We start from the raw sequence: 21,710 nt of genomic DNA, 5'->3' as shown, positions 1-21,710 counted from the left end.
GAGCAGGGAACCCAATGTGGGACTCGATCCCAGGACCCTGGGATCATGACCTGAGTTGAATGCAGAGGCCCCAACCCACTGAGCCACCCAGGTGCCCGGAGGTAGTTTCTTTTAAGAGACCGAAATACTCCCCAAATTAAGTGACCCTGTTCTAGTCACCAGACTAATATATATATTTTTTTCTTTTTTATATTCTTTAAAATTTGTTTTATTTTTTTCTTTTTTCTTTTAGTTTTTTTTTTTAATTTTTCATTTTTTATAAACATATATTTTTATCCCCAGGGGTACAGGTCTGTGAATCACCAGGTTTTTCTTTTAGATTTTAATTTTTTTTTTTTCTGAACTTCTTTTTATCCCCTTCCCCCCAACCCCCATTTTTTGGGTCTCTTCTGATTTGGCTAAAGCGCATTTTCCTGGGGTCTTTGCCACCCTTTTAGTACTTTATTTGCTCCTTCATATATTCTTATCTGGACAAAGGTGGAAAAACTCACCACAAAAAGAAGAACAAGAGGTAATACCAAAGGCTAGGGACCTAATCAATATGGACACTGGTAGTAAGTCAGATCTAGAGCTCAGAATGATGATTTTCAAGGTTAGTCTAGCCAGGCTCGAAAAAGGAATGGCAAGTATTAGAAAAACCCTCTCTGGAGAGATAAAAGCCCTTTCTGGAGAAATAAAAGAACTAAAATCTAACCAAGCTGAAATAAAAAAAACTATTAATGAGGTGCATCAAAAATGGAGGCTCTTACTGCTAGGATAAATGAGGCAGAAGAAAGAATTAGTGATATAGAAGACCAAATGACAGAGAATAAAGAAGCTGAGCAAAAGAGAGACAAACAAATACTGGACCACGAGGGGAGAATTCGAGAGATAAGTGACACCATAAGACAAAACAACATTAGAATAATTGGGATTCCAGAAGAAGAAAGAGAGAGGGGAGCAGAAGGTATATTGGAGAGAATTATTGTAGAGAATTTCCCTAATATGGCAAAGGGAACAAACATCAAAATCCAGGAGGCGCAGAGAACCCCCCTCAAAATCAAAAAGAATAGGTCCACACCGCATCACCTAATAGTAAAATTTACAAGTCTTAGTGACAAAGAGAAAATCCTGAAAGCCGCCCGGGAAAAGAAGTCTGTAACATACAAGGGTAAAAACATTAGACTGGCAGTGGACTTATCCACAGAGACCTGGCAGGCCAGAAAGAACTGGCATATGTTCAGAGCACGAAACGAGAAAAACAAGCAGCCAAGAATACTATACCCAGCTAGGCTATCATTGAAAATAGAAGGAGACATAAAAAAGCTTCCAGGACAAACAAAAACTGAAAGAATTTGCAAAAACAAAACCACCTCTACAGGAAATCTTGAAAGGGGTCCTCTAAGCAAAGAGAAGCCCTAAAAGTAGTAGATCAGAAAGAAACGGTAAGTCACCACAGGCAATACAATGGCATTAAACTCATATCTCTCAATAGTTACCCTGAATATTAATGGGCAAAATGCCCCAATCAAAAGACACAGGGTATCAGAATGAATAAAAAAACAAAACACATCTATATGCTGCCTACAAGAAACTCATTTTAGACCCGAAGACACCTCCAAATTTAAAGTGAGGGGGCGGAAAACAATTTACCATGCTAATGGACATCAGAAGAAGGCTGGGGTGGCAATCCTTATATCAGATCAATTAGACTTTAAGCCAAAGACTATAATAAGAGATGAGGAACGACACTATATCATACTCAAAGGGTCTGTACAAGAAGATCTAACAATTTTAAATATCTATGCCCCTAAGGTGGGAGCAGCCAACTATATAAACCAATTAATAACAAAATCAAAGAAACACATCAACAGTAATACAGTAATACTAGGGGACTTTAACACTCCCCTCACTGAAATGTACAGATCATCCAAGCAAAAGATCAACAAGGAAATAAAGGCCTTAAATTACACACTGGACCAGATGGACATCACAGACATATTCAGAACATTTCATCCCAAAATAACAGAATACACATTCTTCTCTAGTGCACATGGAACATTCTCCAGAACAGATCACATCCTGGGTCACAAATCAGGTCTCAACCGGTATCAAAAGATTGGGATCATTCCCTGCATAGTTTCAGACCACAATGCTCAGCTAGAACTCAATCACAAGAGGAAATGTGGAAAGAACCCAAATACATGGAGACTAAACAGCATCCTTCTAAAGAATGAATGGGTCAACCAAGAAATTAAGGAAGAATTGAAAAAATTCATGGAAACAAATGATAATGAAAACACAACTGTTCAAAATCTGTGGGACACAGCAAAGGCAGGCCTGTCCTACGAGGAAAATACATAGTGGTACAAGCCTTTCTCAAGAAACAAGAAAGTCTCAAATACACAACCTAATCCTACACCTAAAGGAGCTGGATAAAAACAACAAAGAAAGCCTAAACCCAGCAGGAGAAGAGAAATCATAAAGATCAGAGCAGAAATCAATGAAATAGAAACCAAAAAAACAAAAGAACAAATCAACAAAACCAGGAGTTGGTTCTTTCAAAGAATTAATAAGATTGACAAACCCCTGGCCAGACTTATCAAAAAGAAAAGAGAAAGGACCCAAATCAATAAAATCATGAATGAAAGAGGAGAGATCACAACCAACACTAAAGAAATACAAAAAATTATAGGAACATATTAGAAACAACTCTATGGCAACAAATTTGGCAATCTGGAAGAAATGGATGCATTCCTGGAGACATATAAACTACCACAACTGAACCAGGAAGAAATAGAAAACCTGAACAGACCTATAACCAGTAAGGAGATTGAAACAGTCATCAAAAAATCTCCAAATGAACAAAAGCCCAGGGCCAGATGGCTTCCCAGGGGAATTCCACCAAACATTTAAAGAAGAATTAATACCTATTCTCCTGAAATGGTTTCAAAAATAGAAATGGAAGAAAAACTTCCAAACTCATTTTATGAGGCCAGCATCACCTGGATCCCAAAACCAGACAAGGATCCCATCAAAAAAGAGAATTACAGACCAATATCCTTGATGAACACAGATGCGAAAATTCTCACCAAAATACTAGCCAATAGGATCCAACAGTACATTAAAAGATTATTCACCACGACCAAGTGGGATTTATTCCAGGGCTGCAAGGTTGGTTCAACATCCGCAAATCTATCAATGTGATACAATACATTAATAAAAGAAAGAACAAGAACCATATGATACTCTCAATAGATGCTGAAAAAGCATTTGACAAAGTAAAGCATCCTTTCCTGATCACAACTCTTCAAAGTGTAGGGATAGAGAGAACATACTTCAATATCATCAAAGCCACCTAAGAAAAACCCACCGCAAATATCATTCTCAATGGTGAAAAACTGAAAGCTTTTCCGCTAAGGTCAGGAACATGGCAGGAATGTCCATTATCACCACTGCTATTCAACATAGTACTGAAGTCCTAGCCTCAGCAATCAGACAACAAAAAGAAATTAAAGGCATCCAAATCGGCAAAGAAGAAGTCAAACTATCACTTTTTGCAGATGATAGGATACTATATGTGGAAAACCCAAAAGGCTCCACTCCAAAACTGCTAGAACTTGTACAGGAATTCAGTAAAGTGTCAGGGTATAAAATCAATGCACAGAAATCAGTTGCATTTCTCTACACCAACAAGACAGAAGAAAGAGAAATGAAGGAGTCAATCCCATTTACAGTTGCACCCAAAACCATAAGATACCTAGGAATAAACCTAACCAAAGAGGCAAAGAATCTATACTCAGAAAACTATAAAGTACTCATGAAAGAAACTGAGGAAGACACAAGGAAATGGAAAAATGTTCCATGCTCCTAGAGTGGAAGAGTAAATATTGTGAAAATGTCTATGCTACCTAAAGCAATCTACACATTTAATGCAATCCCTATCAAAATCCCATCCATTTTTTTCAAAGAAATGGAACAAATAATCCTAAAATTTATATGGAACCAGAAAAGACCTCGAATAGCCAAAGGAATACTGAAAAAGAAAGCCAAAGTTGGTGGCATCACAATTCCGGATTTCAAGCTCTATTACAAAGCTGTCATCATCAAGACAGTATGGTCCTGGCACAAAAACAGACACACAGATTGAAGGGCGGGGGATGGGAGGTTGGGGTACCAGGTGGTGGGTATTATAGAGGGCACAGATTGCATGGAGCACTGGGTGTGGTGCAAAAATAATGAATACTGTTATGCTGAAAATAAATAAAAAATAAATTAAAACAAAACAAAACAAAAGAAAAAACCAGACACATAGATCAATGGAACAGATTAAAGAGCCCAGAAATAGACCCTCAACTCTATGGTCAACTAATCTTCGATAAAGCAGGAAAGAATGCCCAATGGAAAAAAGACAGTCTGTTTAACAAATGGTGTTGGGAAAATTGGACAGCCACATGCAGAAAAATGAAATTGGATCATTTCCTTATACCACACACGAAAACAGACTCAAAATAGATGAAGGACCTCAAGGTGAGAAAGGAATCTATCAAAATCCTTGAGGAGAACACAGGCAGCAACCTCTTTGACCTCAGCTGCAGCAACTTCTTCCTGGGAACATCACCAAAGGCAAGGGAAGCAAGGGCAAAAATGAACTATTGGGATTTCATCAAGATCAAAAGCTTTTGCACAGCAAAGGAAACAGTGAACAAAACCAAAAGACAAATGACAGAATGGGAGAAGATATTTGCAAACGATATGTCAGATAACAGGCTAGTATCCAAAATCTATAAAGAGCTTAGCAAACTCAACACCCAAAGAACAAATAATCCAATCAAGAAATGGGCAGAGGACATGAACAGACATTTCTGCAAAGAAGACATCCAGATGGCCAACAAACACATGAAAAAGTGCTCAACATCACTCAGCATTGGAGAAATACAAATCAAAACCACAATGAGATACCACCTCACACCAGGCAGAATGGAAGGCAGGAAATGACGGATGCTGGCGAGGATGCAGAGGAAGGGGAACCCTCCTACATTGTTGGTGGGAATGCAAGCTGGTGCAACCACTCTGGAAAACAGCATGGAGGTTCCTCAAAAAGTTGAAAAATATAGCTACCCTATGACCCAGAAATTGCACTACTGGGTATCTACCCTAAAGATACAAACGTAGTGATCCGAAGGGGCACGTGCACCCGAATGTTAATAGCAGCATTGTCCACAATAGCCAAACTATGGAAAGAACCTAGATGTCCATCAACAGATGAATGGATAAAGAAGATGTGGTATATATACACAATGGAGTACTATGCAGCCATCAAAAGAAATGAAATCTTGCCATTTGCGACGACGTGGATGGAACTAGAGGGTATTATGCTTAGCAAAATAAGTCAATTGGAGAAAGACAACTATCATATGATCTCCCTGATACGAGGAAGTGGAGATGCAATATGGGTGGTTTGGGGGGGGTAGGAAAAGAATAAATGAAACAAGATGGGATCGGGAGGGAGACAAACCATAAGTGACTCTTAATCTCACAAAACAGACTGAGGGTTGCTGGGGGGAGGGGGGCCAGGAGAGGGGGGTGGGGTTTGGACACTGGGGAGGGTATGTGCTATGGTGCGTGCTGTGAAGTGTGTAAACCTGGCAATTCACAGACCTGTACCCCTGGGGATAAAAATACATTATATGTTTATTAAAAAAAAAAAAAAGAAAAGAAAAGAAAAAGAGAAAGGTGGAAAACCTCTTTGGCACCATTTGAGCCAGTGAAAAATGGTAAATAAAACAAGCATTTACCCTACCCTCTCACAGAAACTGTAATTCAGAGTAACCACATATCAGTTATTGAGGAAAGACTCTACAGGAATGTTAGCTAGTAACTATGGATATAATGATAGGTTTTAGAAAAATATAACTTCATAATCTTAATGGAATTACTGACTCAGACAAAGCCTATAAATAGTTGCTAAAACCATTATGTGAACATGTGACAGAGAACTGGACATTCACAGAGCTTAAATAACCCCATATTGATTACTTTTCAGTCATAAAGAGTAAAACAACTATATAAATAGAAGAATCAAGCTGTCATGACTTTATACCAGGGAACCATCTTAGTGTCAGTAATAACCCACTAATGGGTCAATCAGATTTCACACATCTTCCAATATGATACATTAAGTACACAATATAATATCACCTATGGAATGCTTAAGTTAAACCTGATTCCATTAGATATAACTTCCAGGTTATAATGCAAGGGATAAAGCAAGAAACCAAATGGCTCCTCAGGGTAATGAGATAAATCCAAAGGTGGGCCATCTTGGAAAACATCTCAGCCTAGTCCACTCAACAAGTTGGTATCATAAAAAGGGAACTGAGTTGGATGGAAAAAATTTTTTTTTAAAGATACAACAGTTAGATGTGTGACCCTGGATTGAGTTATCAGTTTGGACAAAGTAGTTGCAGAGGGCATTTCAGGGTCAACTGTAAATTTATAATATGGTTTGGGTATTAGATAAAGTAATTTCTGAAGCCAAAAGGTGGAATTCATTTACTGAAGAAAGTATGCCTCAGAACAGTATATGTGCAGCTGGAACACCCAGGTGGCTCAGTCATTAAGCATCTGCCTTCAGCTCAGGTCATGATCCCAGGGTCCTCTGATTGAGCCCCTCAGCAGGGAGGCTGCTTCTCCCTCTCCCTCTGCCTGCTGCTCCCCCTTCTTGTGCTCACTCTCACTCTGTCAAATAAATAAATAAAATCTTTTTTTTAAAAAAGTATGTATACAATTATCTGATCAAAGATAAGGACAGTATATACATATTTTATTTTATGCTAATAACAAAATGTTTAAGAATGTATGCATATACCTACATATACGTAGAGAAAGATCCAGAAGAATATGTACCATAGAACTAGTATTGGTGATCTTTGTGGGGTGGAAATGTTAAGTTTTCATTTATTTTGTAGCTTCTGTGCATATAATCTCTACAATTTGCATTTATTGCTTCTGTAAGTAGACAACAATTATTCAGAAGAAATAATATATATAAAAAAATAAAGCAAGCAAGCAAACACATATTTTGGAAGTCAGTTTGCAGAATCAATCCCGAAGACATCTGAGGATAGACTACAGAAACAGTAAAGAACTGTTAAGTATTCAGGAAACTTTGGTTCTGGGAATCTCACCTTTCCTTTAATAATTGTTAACCAAAACTCAGAACTCTGGAGACTAGACTTAGGCTAAGTACTGTTGCATTGCTTCCCAATCTTCCATTTGTTCTTTCTAAGCCCAGATTTCTTCTAACCTAAAGCCCAAATCCTGACATCATTATCAAAAGTTAAAACACATTCCTCAAAGTATTTTTAATTCCTGTAAAACAAATACAAATTTCCTGAATCAGTTCAAATTCACTCCAGTCATAACTCTGTCCAGTGCATCTTTTATCCGTGATTACATCTTCTGCTGAGGAGCGTTGCTGCAATGCTAACCTGAATATATCCGAGTATTAAAGATTAGTTAGGGCTTTTCAACTTCACTTACTTCTCTCTAAATCTCAACATCCACAGTAAGAAATACAAAAGTTGTCTTAATGCTTATAGCAAAGAGTCCTATTCATACAAGAACAGAGCAACCAAAAAGTATATGTACTCCCATCCTAGCAAAACTGCACATTTAAGAACCAAGTGATGGAACATCTAAGCAGCAAAACTATATAGTGATCCTGATGGGAAAAGAAAGTATTTTTTTCATTTTGTACATGGAGATACTTTAGCTACTTAAGTATCTATAAATTACATGGATTCTTGCCCAGAAACAAGTAGGACAATTATCAGATTCTATTCTGACTCTAAAGCTGAACATCATTTATCAATCTCTCTTACCACACATTCTTTACCAAAACAATAACCCACATAGCTTTAGGTTCATAAAATTCCTAAATTCAAAGACTGGATGTAAGACTGGGAAGCACAGACACAGACACAGACACAGACACACACTCTTTTTTTTTTTTTTTTTTTTAATTTGGGTATAATAGGCCAAGTCTGCCCACTCCATTTTTAGGAAGCTCTATTTCTTAGAAAATTTTCTCTGACTGAACTGATAGATGAAGTTTTATGTATCTTCCCACCAAGGATTCTAGGGACACAATAAAACTATCTCTCAGTCTCTTCAGTGCAAAGCTTTTTCAATTGTTTGAGGAAGACAATCAGTTTCCCTCAGATTTTCTCTATGCCAACCCTAGCCCTTAATTTTTTTTTTCTTTTTTAAAAAGATTTTATATATTTATTTGTCAGAGGAAGAGAGAGAGAAAGTGAGGGAGCACACAACCAGGGGAGCAGTAGGCAGGGGGGGTGGGAGAAGGAGACTCTCCGCTGAGGAGGGAGCCTAACCCAGGACTGGATCCTAGGACCGAGATCATGACCTGAGCCGAAAGGCAGATGCTTAACCGACTGAGCTACGCAGGTGTCTCAACCCCAGCCCTTTAAACTATATCTTCAAATTGTATGGTTTCCACAGTGTATATATCATGCTAATCATTTTCTTTTAGGTGTACCCCAGTTTATCATGACTCTTAAATATTTGTAATAAAAATAAGATGAATACTGACTGTATACTACAGGTCCTACCAAGACAAATAAAGGACAGCCATTCTTGACTCTGATACTGTACTTCTTCTCCCCACTCCCACGAGCTCTACTAAGGCATAATCAACACATAACACTGTATAAGTTTAAAGTGTATAAAATGAAGATTTGATACAAGTATACATTGAGAAATAGTTAACCACAATAAGGTTAGTTAACACATCTACCACCTCAAATAACGACCTTTTTCTTTTATGAGAACATTTAAGATCTACTTTCTTAGCAATTTTCAAATATGTAACACAAAATTGTTAATTATAATCACCATGTTGTACATGACATCCTCAGACGTTAATCATGTTATAGCTGGAAATTTGTTTCCTTTGAGCAACATGTCATCTCCCTTACTCTCCGGCAACCACCATTATCCTATTTCTTTGACTTCAGCTTTTTTTTAGGCTCCACATATAAGTGAAGTCATGTAATTATTTGTCTGTCTTACTACACTTACCCTACATAATACCATCAAGTACTATGCATGTTGTCACAAATGGCAGGATTTCCTTCTTTCTTATGGCTAAATAATATCCCATTGTGTGTATGTGTATTTTATAACATACAATATATACACACTTGTTTATATGTGTGTATGTGTATATATATATGTATACACACAAATGTGTAAATAAATGAATAAAGAAAATGTAGTGTATGATCCTTTTAATGTACTTTTAAATCTGGTTTCTTACTATTTTGTTGAAAATTTTTGCACCTATATTCATCAGGGATACAGGACTATAGCTTTCTTGCAGTGTCTTACCTGGCTTTGGTATTAGGGTAATTCTAGTGTTGTAAAATGAATTTAGAAATGTTCTTTCTTCTTTGATTCTTGGGAAAAATCTGAGGAAAATTACTATCCTTTTTAAAATGTATGATAGAATTCACCAGTGAAGCTCTCAAGTCCCAGGCTTATCTTTGTTGGGAGGTGTTTGATTATTGATTCAATCTCCTTACTTCTGGTCTGTTTATATTTTCTGTTTCTTCACAATTTAGTCTTGGCAGACCGTATCTTTCTAGGAATTTACTCAATTCTTCTAGGTTATCCAATATGTTGGCCTATAATTATTCATAGCAGTCTTCCATGATCCTTTATATTTCTGTGGTATCAGCTGTAATACTTTCTCCTCATTCATTTATGCTTTTATTTGACTGCTTTTTCTTAGTTAAAGGTCTGTCAATTTTTTTTAAATCAATTACTTTTTCATTGATTTTTTTCCAAATTCTTTCTAGTCTCTATTTTTTAAAATTTCTGCTCTAGACTTTATTATTTCCTACCCTCTGCTAATTCTGGATTTAGATTATTCTTTGTTTTCTAATTATTGAGGATTAAAGTTAGGATGTTTATTTGAGACCTTTCTTTTCACTTAGTATCTGGGCATTTATTGCTATGGATTTCTGTCTTAGAACTATTTTTGTTGCATCCCATAAATTTTGGTATATTGTATTTTCATTTGTCTTGAGATACTTTCTGATTTCCCTTTTGATTTCTTCTTGACCCACTGATTGTTCAGAAATGTATTAATTTCCATGTACTTGTGAATTTTTAAATTTTCCTATTACTGATTTCTAGTTTCACACCATTGTGGTCAGAAAAGATACTTCATATGATTTCAATCTTCTTAAATTTGACATGGCTTGATTTGTGGCCCAACATATGATCAATCCTGGAGAATGTTCTGTATGCACTTCAGAAAAATGTGTATTTGGTGTTGTTGGATGGAATGTCTATTAGGCCCATTTGGTCTATAGTATAATTTAGGCCTTCTATTCCCTTATTAATTTTGCCTGGATGATTTATCCAGTGTTGAAAGTGGTATTCTGTGGTCCCCAACTATTACTGTATTGCTGTTTCTCCATTTAAGTATATTAACATTTGCCTTAAATATTTATTTAGGTGCTTCAATGTTGGGTACATACATATTTACAGCTGTTACATCCTCTTGATGAACTGACCCCTGTACCACCATATAGTGACCTCTATCTCTTGTGATCAATTTTGACTGAAAGTTTATTTTATCTGGCATGTGTACAGCCACTCCTGCTCTCTTTTGGTTTCCATTTGCACAGAGTATCTTTTAGCATCCCTTCACTTTCAGCCTATGTGTGTCATTAAACCTAAAGTGAATCTCTTGTAGACGCTATACTATTGGACCTTTATTTTTAAATCCAACAATGACTCTGTGTGTTTTGATTGGAGAACTTAGTCCTTTTATGCTTAAAATAATTATTGCTAGGTAAGGAATTACTATGGCCCTTTTGTTAATTCCTTCCTGGGTTTTTTTTTAAGGTCCTTTGTTCCTTTCTTGCAGTCTCCCTTTGTGACTTCTTTTTCTTACTGGTATGCTTTAATTCCTTTCTCTTTATGTTTTGTGTATCTATTAAAGGTTTTTTCCCTTTGGATTACCATCAGGCTTACATAAAACATCTTATAGACATAACAGTCAATTTTAAGCTGATAAGAAATTACCTTCCTCTATGATGCTGTATTTCTAGTGATATAATCTGACAGTGTTCTCAGCAGAAATGAGACCTTATCATTGCTGAGTCTAGCTAGTTAAAATCCCAGAGAATTTCTAGTCGTATATCTATTCCTTACAGGATGACTCCACTGTTCTTGCTACAGAACACATGGAGACCAATAAGACTTTCATAGAAGCCAAAGTTTAATGGGAACGCTTTCATCAGGTAAACAATTTATGAAATTACAACTGTAATAAGAGCCCCAAAGAGAAGTACTACATGCTAGGAGTATATATCATGGGGAAACTGGCCAATTCTGAAGTAAATGGAACAGTGCTTTGCGAAAGAGATACAAGCAAAGACTTAAGAATAAGAGTGAAGAACTGAGAGAAGGAGCAAAGTACATGCAAAACTGAAAAGGAGCTAAAGGAAGAAATTAGAGATCAGACTGGTTCAACATGTTAAAGAATGGAAAAGAGGATGTGAAAGGAGCCTGGAGCCTAGTAACTGATATTCTGAAGGTCCTGAGGGAACCAGTTTAAGGAGTTTACATTTTAAATGTAATGGCAGGCACTACATGGTTTAAAGCAGAGAACCAATACTAAGGGCTTTACAATTTAAAAAGCAATGCTTACTGCATGTGTTAAAGAGATTTAGTTAAAAAAGAATGAATGTAGGGAGACCAGATGAAAGGGAAGCTATGGCTGTAGTCCACAGAGGGGATGATGGCAGGATAGGCTAAGTTGGAGGCAGTGGTGATAAAGAGATACAAGATATATTTATGGCTTGATGACAAACTTTATGTGGGGGATAAGGAGTAAAGCGTTAACCTGAAGTTTTTTCCATAAAAAATGGAATGAATGATAATGCCATGTTTCCAATAGCAAATACTTTCTTATATAATAAGGGTTGTCAAACTGGGCTTCCCCAACCAGAATTTGGATAATTAAGGTTTTAAACTTATTGTGAAACTTTTATATTCATCCCTGTCAATGTTTTCATTTTTTGGCTCATACTACCAGTCGGTTCAGAATATTTAAAATTCTTTGGTCTAATATCCAAAATCTCCTTATTAACTCCTTTCAGCTTTCTATCACACACAGATTTGGGAAGTCACACTGTAATCACTCATGAGGTTGTTGAAGATGCCTGCAGGTTGGCACTGACTCATCAAACAACTGAGGCCTGTAGCTAACATCAGCAATAACACTAAACACTTAGAATGTGCCTGACACTTAATGGTCATTATTTAATTTGGTTTTCATGATATCGTTTCCATCCCCAAATACTCGCTGAACTCTTGCTATGTGTCAGAAACTGAGGTAGAGACTATTACCACCATGCCCACTTTAGAGAAAAGGAAACTCAGGCCCAGAGGTGAAGTAATTGGTTTTACATTACACAGTTAGTGAAGGGCAGAGTTATAATGTAAACTCTTGCTTGGAGGCTCTCAAACATATGCTGTTAAATACTGAAGCTTTACTTGTATCCTTACATTAGATTTTATTACTTCCTTTTTCTTATCCCTAGGTCCAGCTCTAAGGTTGAGAACACACACACACATATGCACATGGACCATAAGGAATTTTTCCAGACCAACTTCTCTATTACCGTTATCAAGAAACTTCTCAGTATTATCTGTACATTTTCTAATTTCTACATGTTCTTCATGGTATCATGTTTTTAGTTTAATTGAGGCCTTTTTCCCCCTCTTTCTGCTTTCATAGAGTTCAGTTTCTTAATTAGATGATGTACTTCTTCCCTATTCCTTTGTTCATGGAGTCAGCATTATGTATTCCTGCTCAAATGCTAATATCTTTATTAGGTTAAAAAACAATTTTCACTATTAAATGCTAGAGGTCAAAGAAATCAGAATTTTATGGAGATGAGATTTGTTGTTTACATTTTAAGAAACATTGCTGTATTTCATAATTACTTTTTATAAAATGGGATGATTGAATTTCATAATATTCTATTTGGGCTCAAATAATGGTAACCTGGTTTGCTAGGTTGGTAATTTAAGAAAATGAATGCAAATAAAGTAAACAAGATTCTGAACTAATAGAACTCTTCCTGTACCCATTTCCAATGAAATATTCTCAGAAGAATGTTCTGGTTAAGAAAAAAGGAGCAAGTGCAAAATTAGTCAAGAATATATTTTGCTCTTAAAATGCATTTTGGTTTTATCGGTAAGTCAATTACATTTCCAAAGTGCAACAATCACTTCCCATGAGGTATACGAAAAATTCTCTATCAATATCAAATCATAAAATTTTTCAGTTTAGAGAAAGGATAGTTGTTTCCCAAAGCTTATTAGTACAAGAAAAATACACAGCCAAGAAAACACTACCAAAGATTTAACTGGCTACAGTGACTGTCATTTTAAAATTTGAGAACATGAGAGTAAAGTCTCAGTGTTCCGCTTTTAACACAGTGTGGGGTTTTCAAAAGCTGTGTTTATGAATTTAAACAACAACAAAATAGCTACATCTACTTAGTATTCTCACTAAACGCAAAACATACTTCTTCACATATCAAAAATAAATGTTTCCTAAGCAATAATATACCTAGGAAACCTCACTCACCCTTAAGTTTCTGGAGGTCCTCCTTCAAATCAGGTCCTGCGAGCATAAAAATACTGTCTGACACAGGGTTCTTATCTGTAAGATTTTCATTGCTGGTATTCACAATGGCTGTACAGTTCAGTAATGCCACATCTCCTTTCCTGAGGAAATGAGAAACAAAGTACAAGTGTGGGGGAAAAGTAGGGAGATAAGAAAGTTAACTGCTAATTCTTTCAAAACATTCTATCCTCACTCCCCTCACAACATTGGTTTTGGTAGCTCACAAGCTTAAGCAAGGGTGAAAAAGTAGTTCTGGACTCAGGAAGACTAATCTGACATCTTAGAATCTTCAATGCAAATGCTATAACCCTGAAACCCACAGAACCCTCAAGTTACTCCTTTGCTTCTTTCGTATTTCGCTTTCACTGTAACAGAATGCTTAGACAGTGGACAGTGGTTGGTTTCAAGAGTACACCAGAGCAGCATTATTTATGATAGCCAAAAAGTGGAAACAACCCAAATGTCTATCAGCTAATGAACTGATAAACTGATAAATGTGATAGGTATAGCCATACAATGGATATTATTTGGCCGCAGAAAGGAATGAAGTACTGATTCACACTTCAATATGGATGAACCTTCAAAACTTTATACTAAGTCACACTTGATTCCATTTACATGAAATGTCCAGAATATACAAATCTATAGACAGAGAAGGCAGATTAGTGGTTGGCTGCAGCTGAGAGATGGGGAAATGGGAAAAGACTGCTAATGCATTCAGGACTTTGAGGTGATGAAAATGTTCTAAAACTGACTATGGCTGATGCTTATACAACTTTTTGCATATACAAAAAAACCACAGACATACAACTTAAACTGGTGAATTGTAGGATACACGAATTATACCACAATAAAGCATTTAAAAAAAAAAGTATTCCTACTAACAGATGCAAGAACATAGATGAACTTTCAAATAATTATGCTGAATGAAAGAGGCCAGAATAAAAAATAAAGGTCATGTGATTTCCATTTATATATAACTCTGGAAAATGCAAACTAATCTATAGTGACAGAAAGATCAATGGTTGCTGGGGGATGTGGAGTCAGGGAGGAGAAGGAGACAGGAGGGATTATGAAGGGACACAAAGAAATACTTTTGGGGGTGATAAATATATTAACTATCTTGACAGTGGTGATCAAAGTAACACAGAAGGTTCATGGATACATACATGTTAAAATCCACCAAGCTGTACATTTTAAACATGTGCAGTTAACTGTATGTCAATTATTCCTCAATAAAACTCTAAGTATAAGCAAAACAGTATTTTAACAATGCTAGGTCTTACAAAAAAGAGTTTAGAAGAAATTATGAGAAAAAAAGTTTAGAAGAAACAATGAGAAAAAAATAATTTAGAAGAACTTATGGATATTATTCTATCATGATATGATTTAATCCAAGAATTACCAAAGAATCACTTTCCCATTGATATCCTTATTGTAAAGAAAAGGTGATCTAACAGTGTCTTCCTGAAATGTTTCAGCTGCAGTATCAGAAGTATTTAATTCATCTTCCCATGAGTCGCCCCAGCTTGGTAGTGTGTCCACGTCCACAAACTGGGAAGGTGCACCCAAGGGATCCATGGAATGTCTTTCCCCAAATTCCTCAGGATTCAATATTCACTGCAGACTTTAGCTTAAAAGAAAAGAAAGAACTGTTTTAATAGAGAAGTACAGATATTACTTAATTTCTATTAGATCAAAAAACAAATCTCTACTGTGAAACACTCTAAAGGACACTGTGTGACTAGCTGCTTAAAATACTCCATAAAAACCAATATATAACAAAGAATTGCTATAGCTTCTCTAAAACAGGAATAAAGGGGGATTATTTCAGCACAATTTCTTTTCAAAGAATCACAGCCATTAAAATAATCACATGGCCCACCAGTTCTACTTCCCAGAAACCCAGGACAACTCCTTCAACATTTACTGAATGTCTGCAATTGACAGGAGTTTCTTGGTGAGAAGTGTGACATACTAAGTGGAATGAACCATGGATCAGGCACAATATGTTAATTCCTGTACCAGCACATGGAATAGGAAACGTGATCATTTAACAATTTCTGAAAGGCTTTAGAGATTATACCACGATAAAACTGTGTAAGAAAATTATTCTTGTTTGATACAAAATACTCCTTTGAGATTATTGAAATAAAGAAACTAATTTTATCTAGAAGTTGGTGTTTAGTCCATCCATGGCCTTTGAAACTGGAGGCAACCACGAAATCTGTTGATCTGTTAAAAAGTGTTCAAACCTGAGCTGGACAAGCTGAATAGCAGACAAATAAAGACTACATTTATTTTCCATGGTTGAACCGCCTGAAGCCCAATGGAATGACACTTTGCAGAAATTAGTACTTTAAAAAATTATTCACAGATTGTTGAGGACAATGATTCATGCTAAAATTTTTTTTTAATTTTATTTATTTATTTATTTGAGAGAGAGAGAGAGAGAGAGAGCATGAAAGAAAGGGAGAGAGAGCACAAATGGGGGAAGGGGTAAAGGGAGAGGGAGAAACAGACTCCTGCTGAGCAGGGAGTCTAATGTGGGACTTGATCCTGGGACCCTGACTCTGAGATCATGACCTGAGCTGAAGGTGTCTGCTTAACCAACTGAGCCACCCAGGCGCCCCATGTTAAAACTTCTTAACTATAATATAAAAATTCCATTAAACATTAAACTTAGTTTTCATTTTGCAAACTCAAGTACTTTCAGGACACAATTCTTTAAAATAATTTTTCTTTCTAAGTAATACTCACTTATAGAACGTTTTAGGAAAAAAGTTAAGAAAGGAAAAACTACCAAACTTAGTAATAGACTTCTTAACTTTTTCTATGATAGGTGAAATGATTACGTACAGTTTTGAGCTTGGCTTCTTTAGTATTTTGAGATAAATATTTCCACATGCAATTATATTGCGAGGGAGAAGCAGGGTGGTGCAATGTGAGAGCTGGGGTTCTGTTAGCAGGCCTGAGTTTGGGTCTAGGACCTAAGAGCTCTGCTATCCTTAACATAAGCCAGGGTTCCCTTATTTCAAAAATGAGAGTAATACACTCCTAGGGTTACTGTGAGGATTCAAAGCAAGGCACAATAAAAGTTGTTACAACTTTCTCAGAGCCCATGTGAAAGTCACCTGTTCCACTGTTGAAATGAAGATGTCTCCATGTGTGGCAGAGATTAAAACACTTTCTGTCAAAGACTCTAATGAGCACCAAAAACCAAACACACACTGCTGAATTAAGATACACTTATTCATCTCAATGTCTGCTCTTGAAATGATTTGTTAATCCCCAACACCTAGATCAATCCAACATCTGTCTTCTCTAATCCTGCTCTTACGTTACTAGAAAAAAAAAATCAGTAATTATCCTGTCTGCTGCCAAGACAAATGCATGTTTTCCAATGTCAGCTGGACCCTCCAACACTATTATGGAACTGTTTTAATAATTCTTGGGTGACTCTCTATGCTATACGATATTGCATCTGAGTTTAACATCCTCTAAGATGTCCTTCAATGATAACCTGCTTCCTGATATCTATGCCCCTGTATAGCTGCCTCCTATAATGAATAGGGCTGACCCTTGTAACCAACAGGACACTGCAGAAATGACTGCATATGACTTCCAAGAACGAGTCATAAAAGCTATCATGCTCGTTCTTGGGAGTGCTTGCATGATGCGGGACTCTCAAGCAGCCCATGAAAGGCCCCCATGGGAAGAACCTGAGGGTTCCTGCCAACAACCAGCATCAACACCTAGGCAGGTGAAGGAATCACCTTGGATCTTCCAGCCTTAGTTGGGCTTCAAATGACTTCAGCCCAGCTTGACCCCACTGCAAGCTGCTACTGAATTCCTGACCCACAGAAAATGCAAGATAATAAATGCTTATTTGTTCCAGGCAATCATTTATTCAAGTATTGTTAGGTACGGAGACTCTAATGGAAGAGACAGACTCACAAAAAGTGTGGCTCCCCAAAATCACACAAATATACATAATCACAGAAATAAAAATCTGTGAGAAATGTTCTGTAAAGAAGAACAAGGTGGAAAGCTAATTTAGAATTTCAAGAAGCAGAGAATGTCTCTTCCACAAAATGACAGTTGAGACCAAAAGTAGAAGAGTTTTACAGAGGTAAGGGCACATCTGGGAGCCACACTTTAAACCTGCCAAACTGCTTTCATTTATACATTTTACTCCACTTCATCAGCTCTCCTGTAAGAGAATGTCTTAACTCCCCCTTCACAATATCTGATCTCTCTATCCCCTAGGTCCTCCTGCTCTCAAAAAAATTTCCTACTGCATTTCTTCTTCAGGCACCAATGAAACTCCTCATTCTACCTTTTAACTTTATAAGCATAATCTGTTTTGCAGCTCTATTTTCTTTTCTCCCATTTATTCAACTTACTGCAGTTTCACCTCCATCACTTAACAATGATAAAACTGCTCTTTCAAGGTCTAAAATGATTGACCAAATGTCAAATCCAGGAACTAACCACATTTTAGTTGCATTACCTATTGATCATTCTTTCTCTGAAATTCTATTACCTACTTTGACAGTATACTACTGGTGGTTCTCTTATATCTCTAATCACCTCTTGTCCATATAATTTATGGGAACTTCTTCCCAGATCTTTTTTTTTATTTTAAAAGATTTTATTTATTTATTTGACAGAGAAAGACACAGTGAGAGAGGGAACACAAGCGGGAGTGAGAGAGGGAGAAGCAGGCTTCCCACCAAACAGGGAGCCTGATGTGGGGCTTGATCCCAGGACCTGCGATCATGACCTGAGCTGAAGGCAGACGCTTAATGACTGAGCCCCCAGATGCCCCTTCTTCCCAAATCTTAAAAGTCATTGTCACCCATAAGATATTGTGTACTTAATGAGTAATAAATACAGTTGAGAGCTCTCAAAGTTTAATGGCATTATATAGAAAGTGTCATGACATTTAATAAAGGGTAAATTCCTTTTTAGCTCCATCTCTAAGCTGCAATTGATCCTCTCACCAAAAAGAGATTTAAATGTCCCTTCTCCTTCAACACAGCAAATCCAAGCTAGGCAGGAAAATTTGATTCCTGATACTTAAGGAACAGTGGTTCTTAACATTCTTGGGGGTCACGGATCCCTTTGAGAATCATGTAAGAAGTCAAGACCTTTTTACTACTCAAAATGTGAGCATCTGAGGAGCTCATAGAGGCAAAGAGTTGCAAATAAATTTGAGAACGTTCCCAGACTCAGATTAAGAATCCCAGTAATAGGGGCGCTTGGGTGGCTCAGTCATTTAAGCTTCTGCCTTCGGCTCAGGTCATGATCCCAGGGTCCTGGGATCAAGCCCCGCATAGGGCTATCTGCTCAGTGGGAAGCCTGCTTCTCCCTTTCTCACTTCCCCTGCTTCTGTTCCCTCTCTCTGTGTGTTTCTCTCTGTCAAATAAATAAATAAAATCTTAAAAAAAAAAAAAAAAAGAATCCCAGTGATAATACAGAGTAATCAGGTGAGGCGGGGAGAAGGCTACTATAGCTAAAGCAAGACTTTCCACTGAATATCAGTTATCAGTTCTGTACTTTGAACAGGTTCATAAGCAAACACTAAGCCTTAGTATTAAAGGCTCCCGAGGCAAGACATCCATGTCCAGGTTCAAAAAGACTACATGAGGCAAACAGAAGATTCCAGAATGGATCATATCGATTTCCTTAGTCATACTATGTTAAGGGTTATCTTCAGTATCTTCACAAAAGAAGACCTAAAAACAATGAGAGCTCTCCATATATCCTTTATAATTCAAATGAATAATGAGTATAAACCATTCTCATTACTCTGTGGCTTGTCTTTTTCTCAAATATTGTAAACATTTAGAATAAATGTTCATTTTTTAAAAAGTCTTTCAATCTTTTAGTTTAAGAAGTCCTCTGAATAATGCTTTATATGAATAACTGGATTGACTAGAGAGGTTAGCTTTTTATTGTTTAAGACTAGGAAGAATCAGACAGAATACTCTACATTACTGTCTCGGCATAGCCCAGTTTTTGTCTGGATAAATAGAAAATGGTATCATTTAAAAGAGAAAAACAAGAACTTTAAATCTGTTTGCTTGTTCTACAAAATGGGTATAGTGATTAGACAGGCCTGGATAAAAGTATAAAGAGATAAATTACAGGTTTACCATTCTTTATGCCTTGTATTTCAATATTTAAAACTTCAGGGCACATTAGATTTTTGTGTATAATACCTCCATCCCAACACCAAATCTATTATAATATTAAAATTCATTCTATGCAAATGGAAATAAACTTTTTTAAAGTTACTTAGGTGAAGCAGTTAGATATGTCAACAATAAATCCAGTATAGCAAAAATATTTCTAAGCAGTATCAATAGCCCAGATCAAATTTAATATAGTCATTCAAAAATATCCAAAGTACAGGCTCCAATGTGAGTTTGTAGTACCACCTTCATACTAAAAGTTTACCATGTCTTAATTATAAGTATTAATACATTGAACAATTTGAAACTTAAAAATTTAGATTATACTCTTTAAAACCTGTATGATTTGGGAATTTATAAGATGCATTATCTTAGCACACAGTTGCTCTTACACCAACTCTTATTAAATTTTTTTTCCATTTGTGATTGTCTCTTCTTGTAATATTTTGTAATATTAAAAGGAATTTTTTTAAAGCAGAATCATGACTCATTCAAATATAAAGATGAAAATGTGTTCAACATTTTATTTAACTCAAAAGAGAACCTGTCAGGTGATAGATAAAAGGAATCCCAAACTGAACACATTAACAGATCAGGAATATTGAAATTAATGTATAAGAACATAAGTTCCACTGAATCTCTAAGAGTACAGAATCTGCATGTCTACAGACAGAAGTTATTTAGTATTGATTTATTAGGTTGAGTGTTTGCTTATGAACCTGTTCAAAGTACAGAACTGATCATTAGTTTTCTATAGTTCACAGAGTTGTAAAATAGCTTCCTTGGAATAGCTTTCTAGATAGAATCTAGACTATGCAGTTTTCTACTGAAGCACACATTTTTTTCCCAATAATAATACAATGCGCATGTCCTACGGGAGATACTTACTATACACACCCACCTAAATGTTTCCTTCCCCCCATGAAACTTATTGTAAAAATAGTCTGTTGCCACAATTTCTCCCTTCTCATTCATCCAACCCACAGTAATCTTGTTTCAAAACACCTACATCTATCTACAGTCTCATCATATCCACTCGCTACTGCAATTTTCTTGACTGTGGAAGACTGGCTGCAGGTCTTAAGAACTCAAGAAACAGAGAAAAAAAGAACTCAAGAAACATCTGAAAATAACCAGATAATTCAGATAAAAGTCTAATTTCTAGGTTGGCTGCGGATATATTGTCCAATAAGAGAAGGCAGAGGCTTATTTCTTTTGTACAGCAATAGGTTAGCTTTAATTTTCCACCACTACAGACATCGGAACTCATTTTGAACATTTCTGTACAGCCCAAGAACAGAAGCGATAGAGAAAAGCTAATTTCTACCTGGTGACAGAGCACCTAATCCTCAATTACCAAGCAAGGAGGAGTCAGCCCTGGTCACTTCCCCTTCAAGTGGCCAGGGAGCGGAAACACACAGCCAGACCAATGTCACTCCAGGGACTGCGAGGATCCAGACGACTCAGCATCTTGGGCGTAGCGCCTTAACCCAGCCCTGACTCGAGCTGCCCTCGGTTTGTGGAACGCCAGGTCCACACGCGCGGCAAATCACACTCGACCCTGGGACTGTAACCCGCAAGGGTCCCAGCCGCCCTATCTCACCTGCATCAGGGCGCGTGCCTCCCTGGTGACTCCAGCACCAATATCCCTGGTGCCCAGGTCCGCCTACCCTCTCTCTTCTCTTCGATAGGTTGTTCCCGACAGCGCCGCGGGCCAGAGGAGCCAGACAACCTCTGGTGAAGAAGCGGAAGGCTCATTCCTCCAGAGAGTGGTCAGCACTAATCCTCTCTGCCCG

General features: G+C 36.9%; 1 protein-coding gene across 4 annotated transcripts in view; it reads right to left on the bottom strand.

The window, feature by feature from the left end:
• Window positions 1-21,710, bottom strand: part of GDAP2 (ganglioside induced differentiation associated protein 2) — a 68,670-nt gene that overhangs the window by 46,745 nt on the left and 215 nt on the right. Inside the window, exons 2-4 of one of the 4 annotated variants that reach the window (XM_032360617.1) lie at window positions 16,849-16,916; window positions 15,120-15,347; window positions 13,676-13,815 (exon numbers count right to left, since the gene is read on the bottom strand). In XM_032360617.1, coding sequence (XP_032216508.1) covers window positions 13,676-13,815; window positions 15,120-15,295 — 316 coding nt within the window. In that variant the 5' untranslated portion in view covers window positions 15,296-15,347; window positions 16,849-16,916. Of the gene's footprint in view, window positions 1-6,854; window positions 6,991-13,675; window positions 13,816-15,119; window positions 15,348-16,848; window positions 16,917-21,517; window positions 21,597-21,710 lie in introns of those variants that run through there. The other 3 variants (XM_032360618.1, XM_032360616.1, XM_032360619.1) reach the window with 3 other exon arrangements.

Source organism: Mustela erminea, chromosome 10 (genome assembly GCF_009829155.1).
Source record: "Mustela erminea isolate mMusErm1 chromosome 10, mMusErm1.Pri, whole genome shotgun sequence".
Lineage (NCBI taxonomy): Eukaryota > Metazoa > Chordata > Mammalia > Carnivora > Mustelidae > Mustela > Mustela erminea.
Note: the sequence above shows the minus strand (reverse complement) of the source record. Positions and strands in the feature narration are given on the sequence as shown.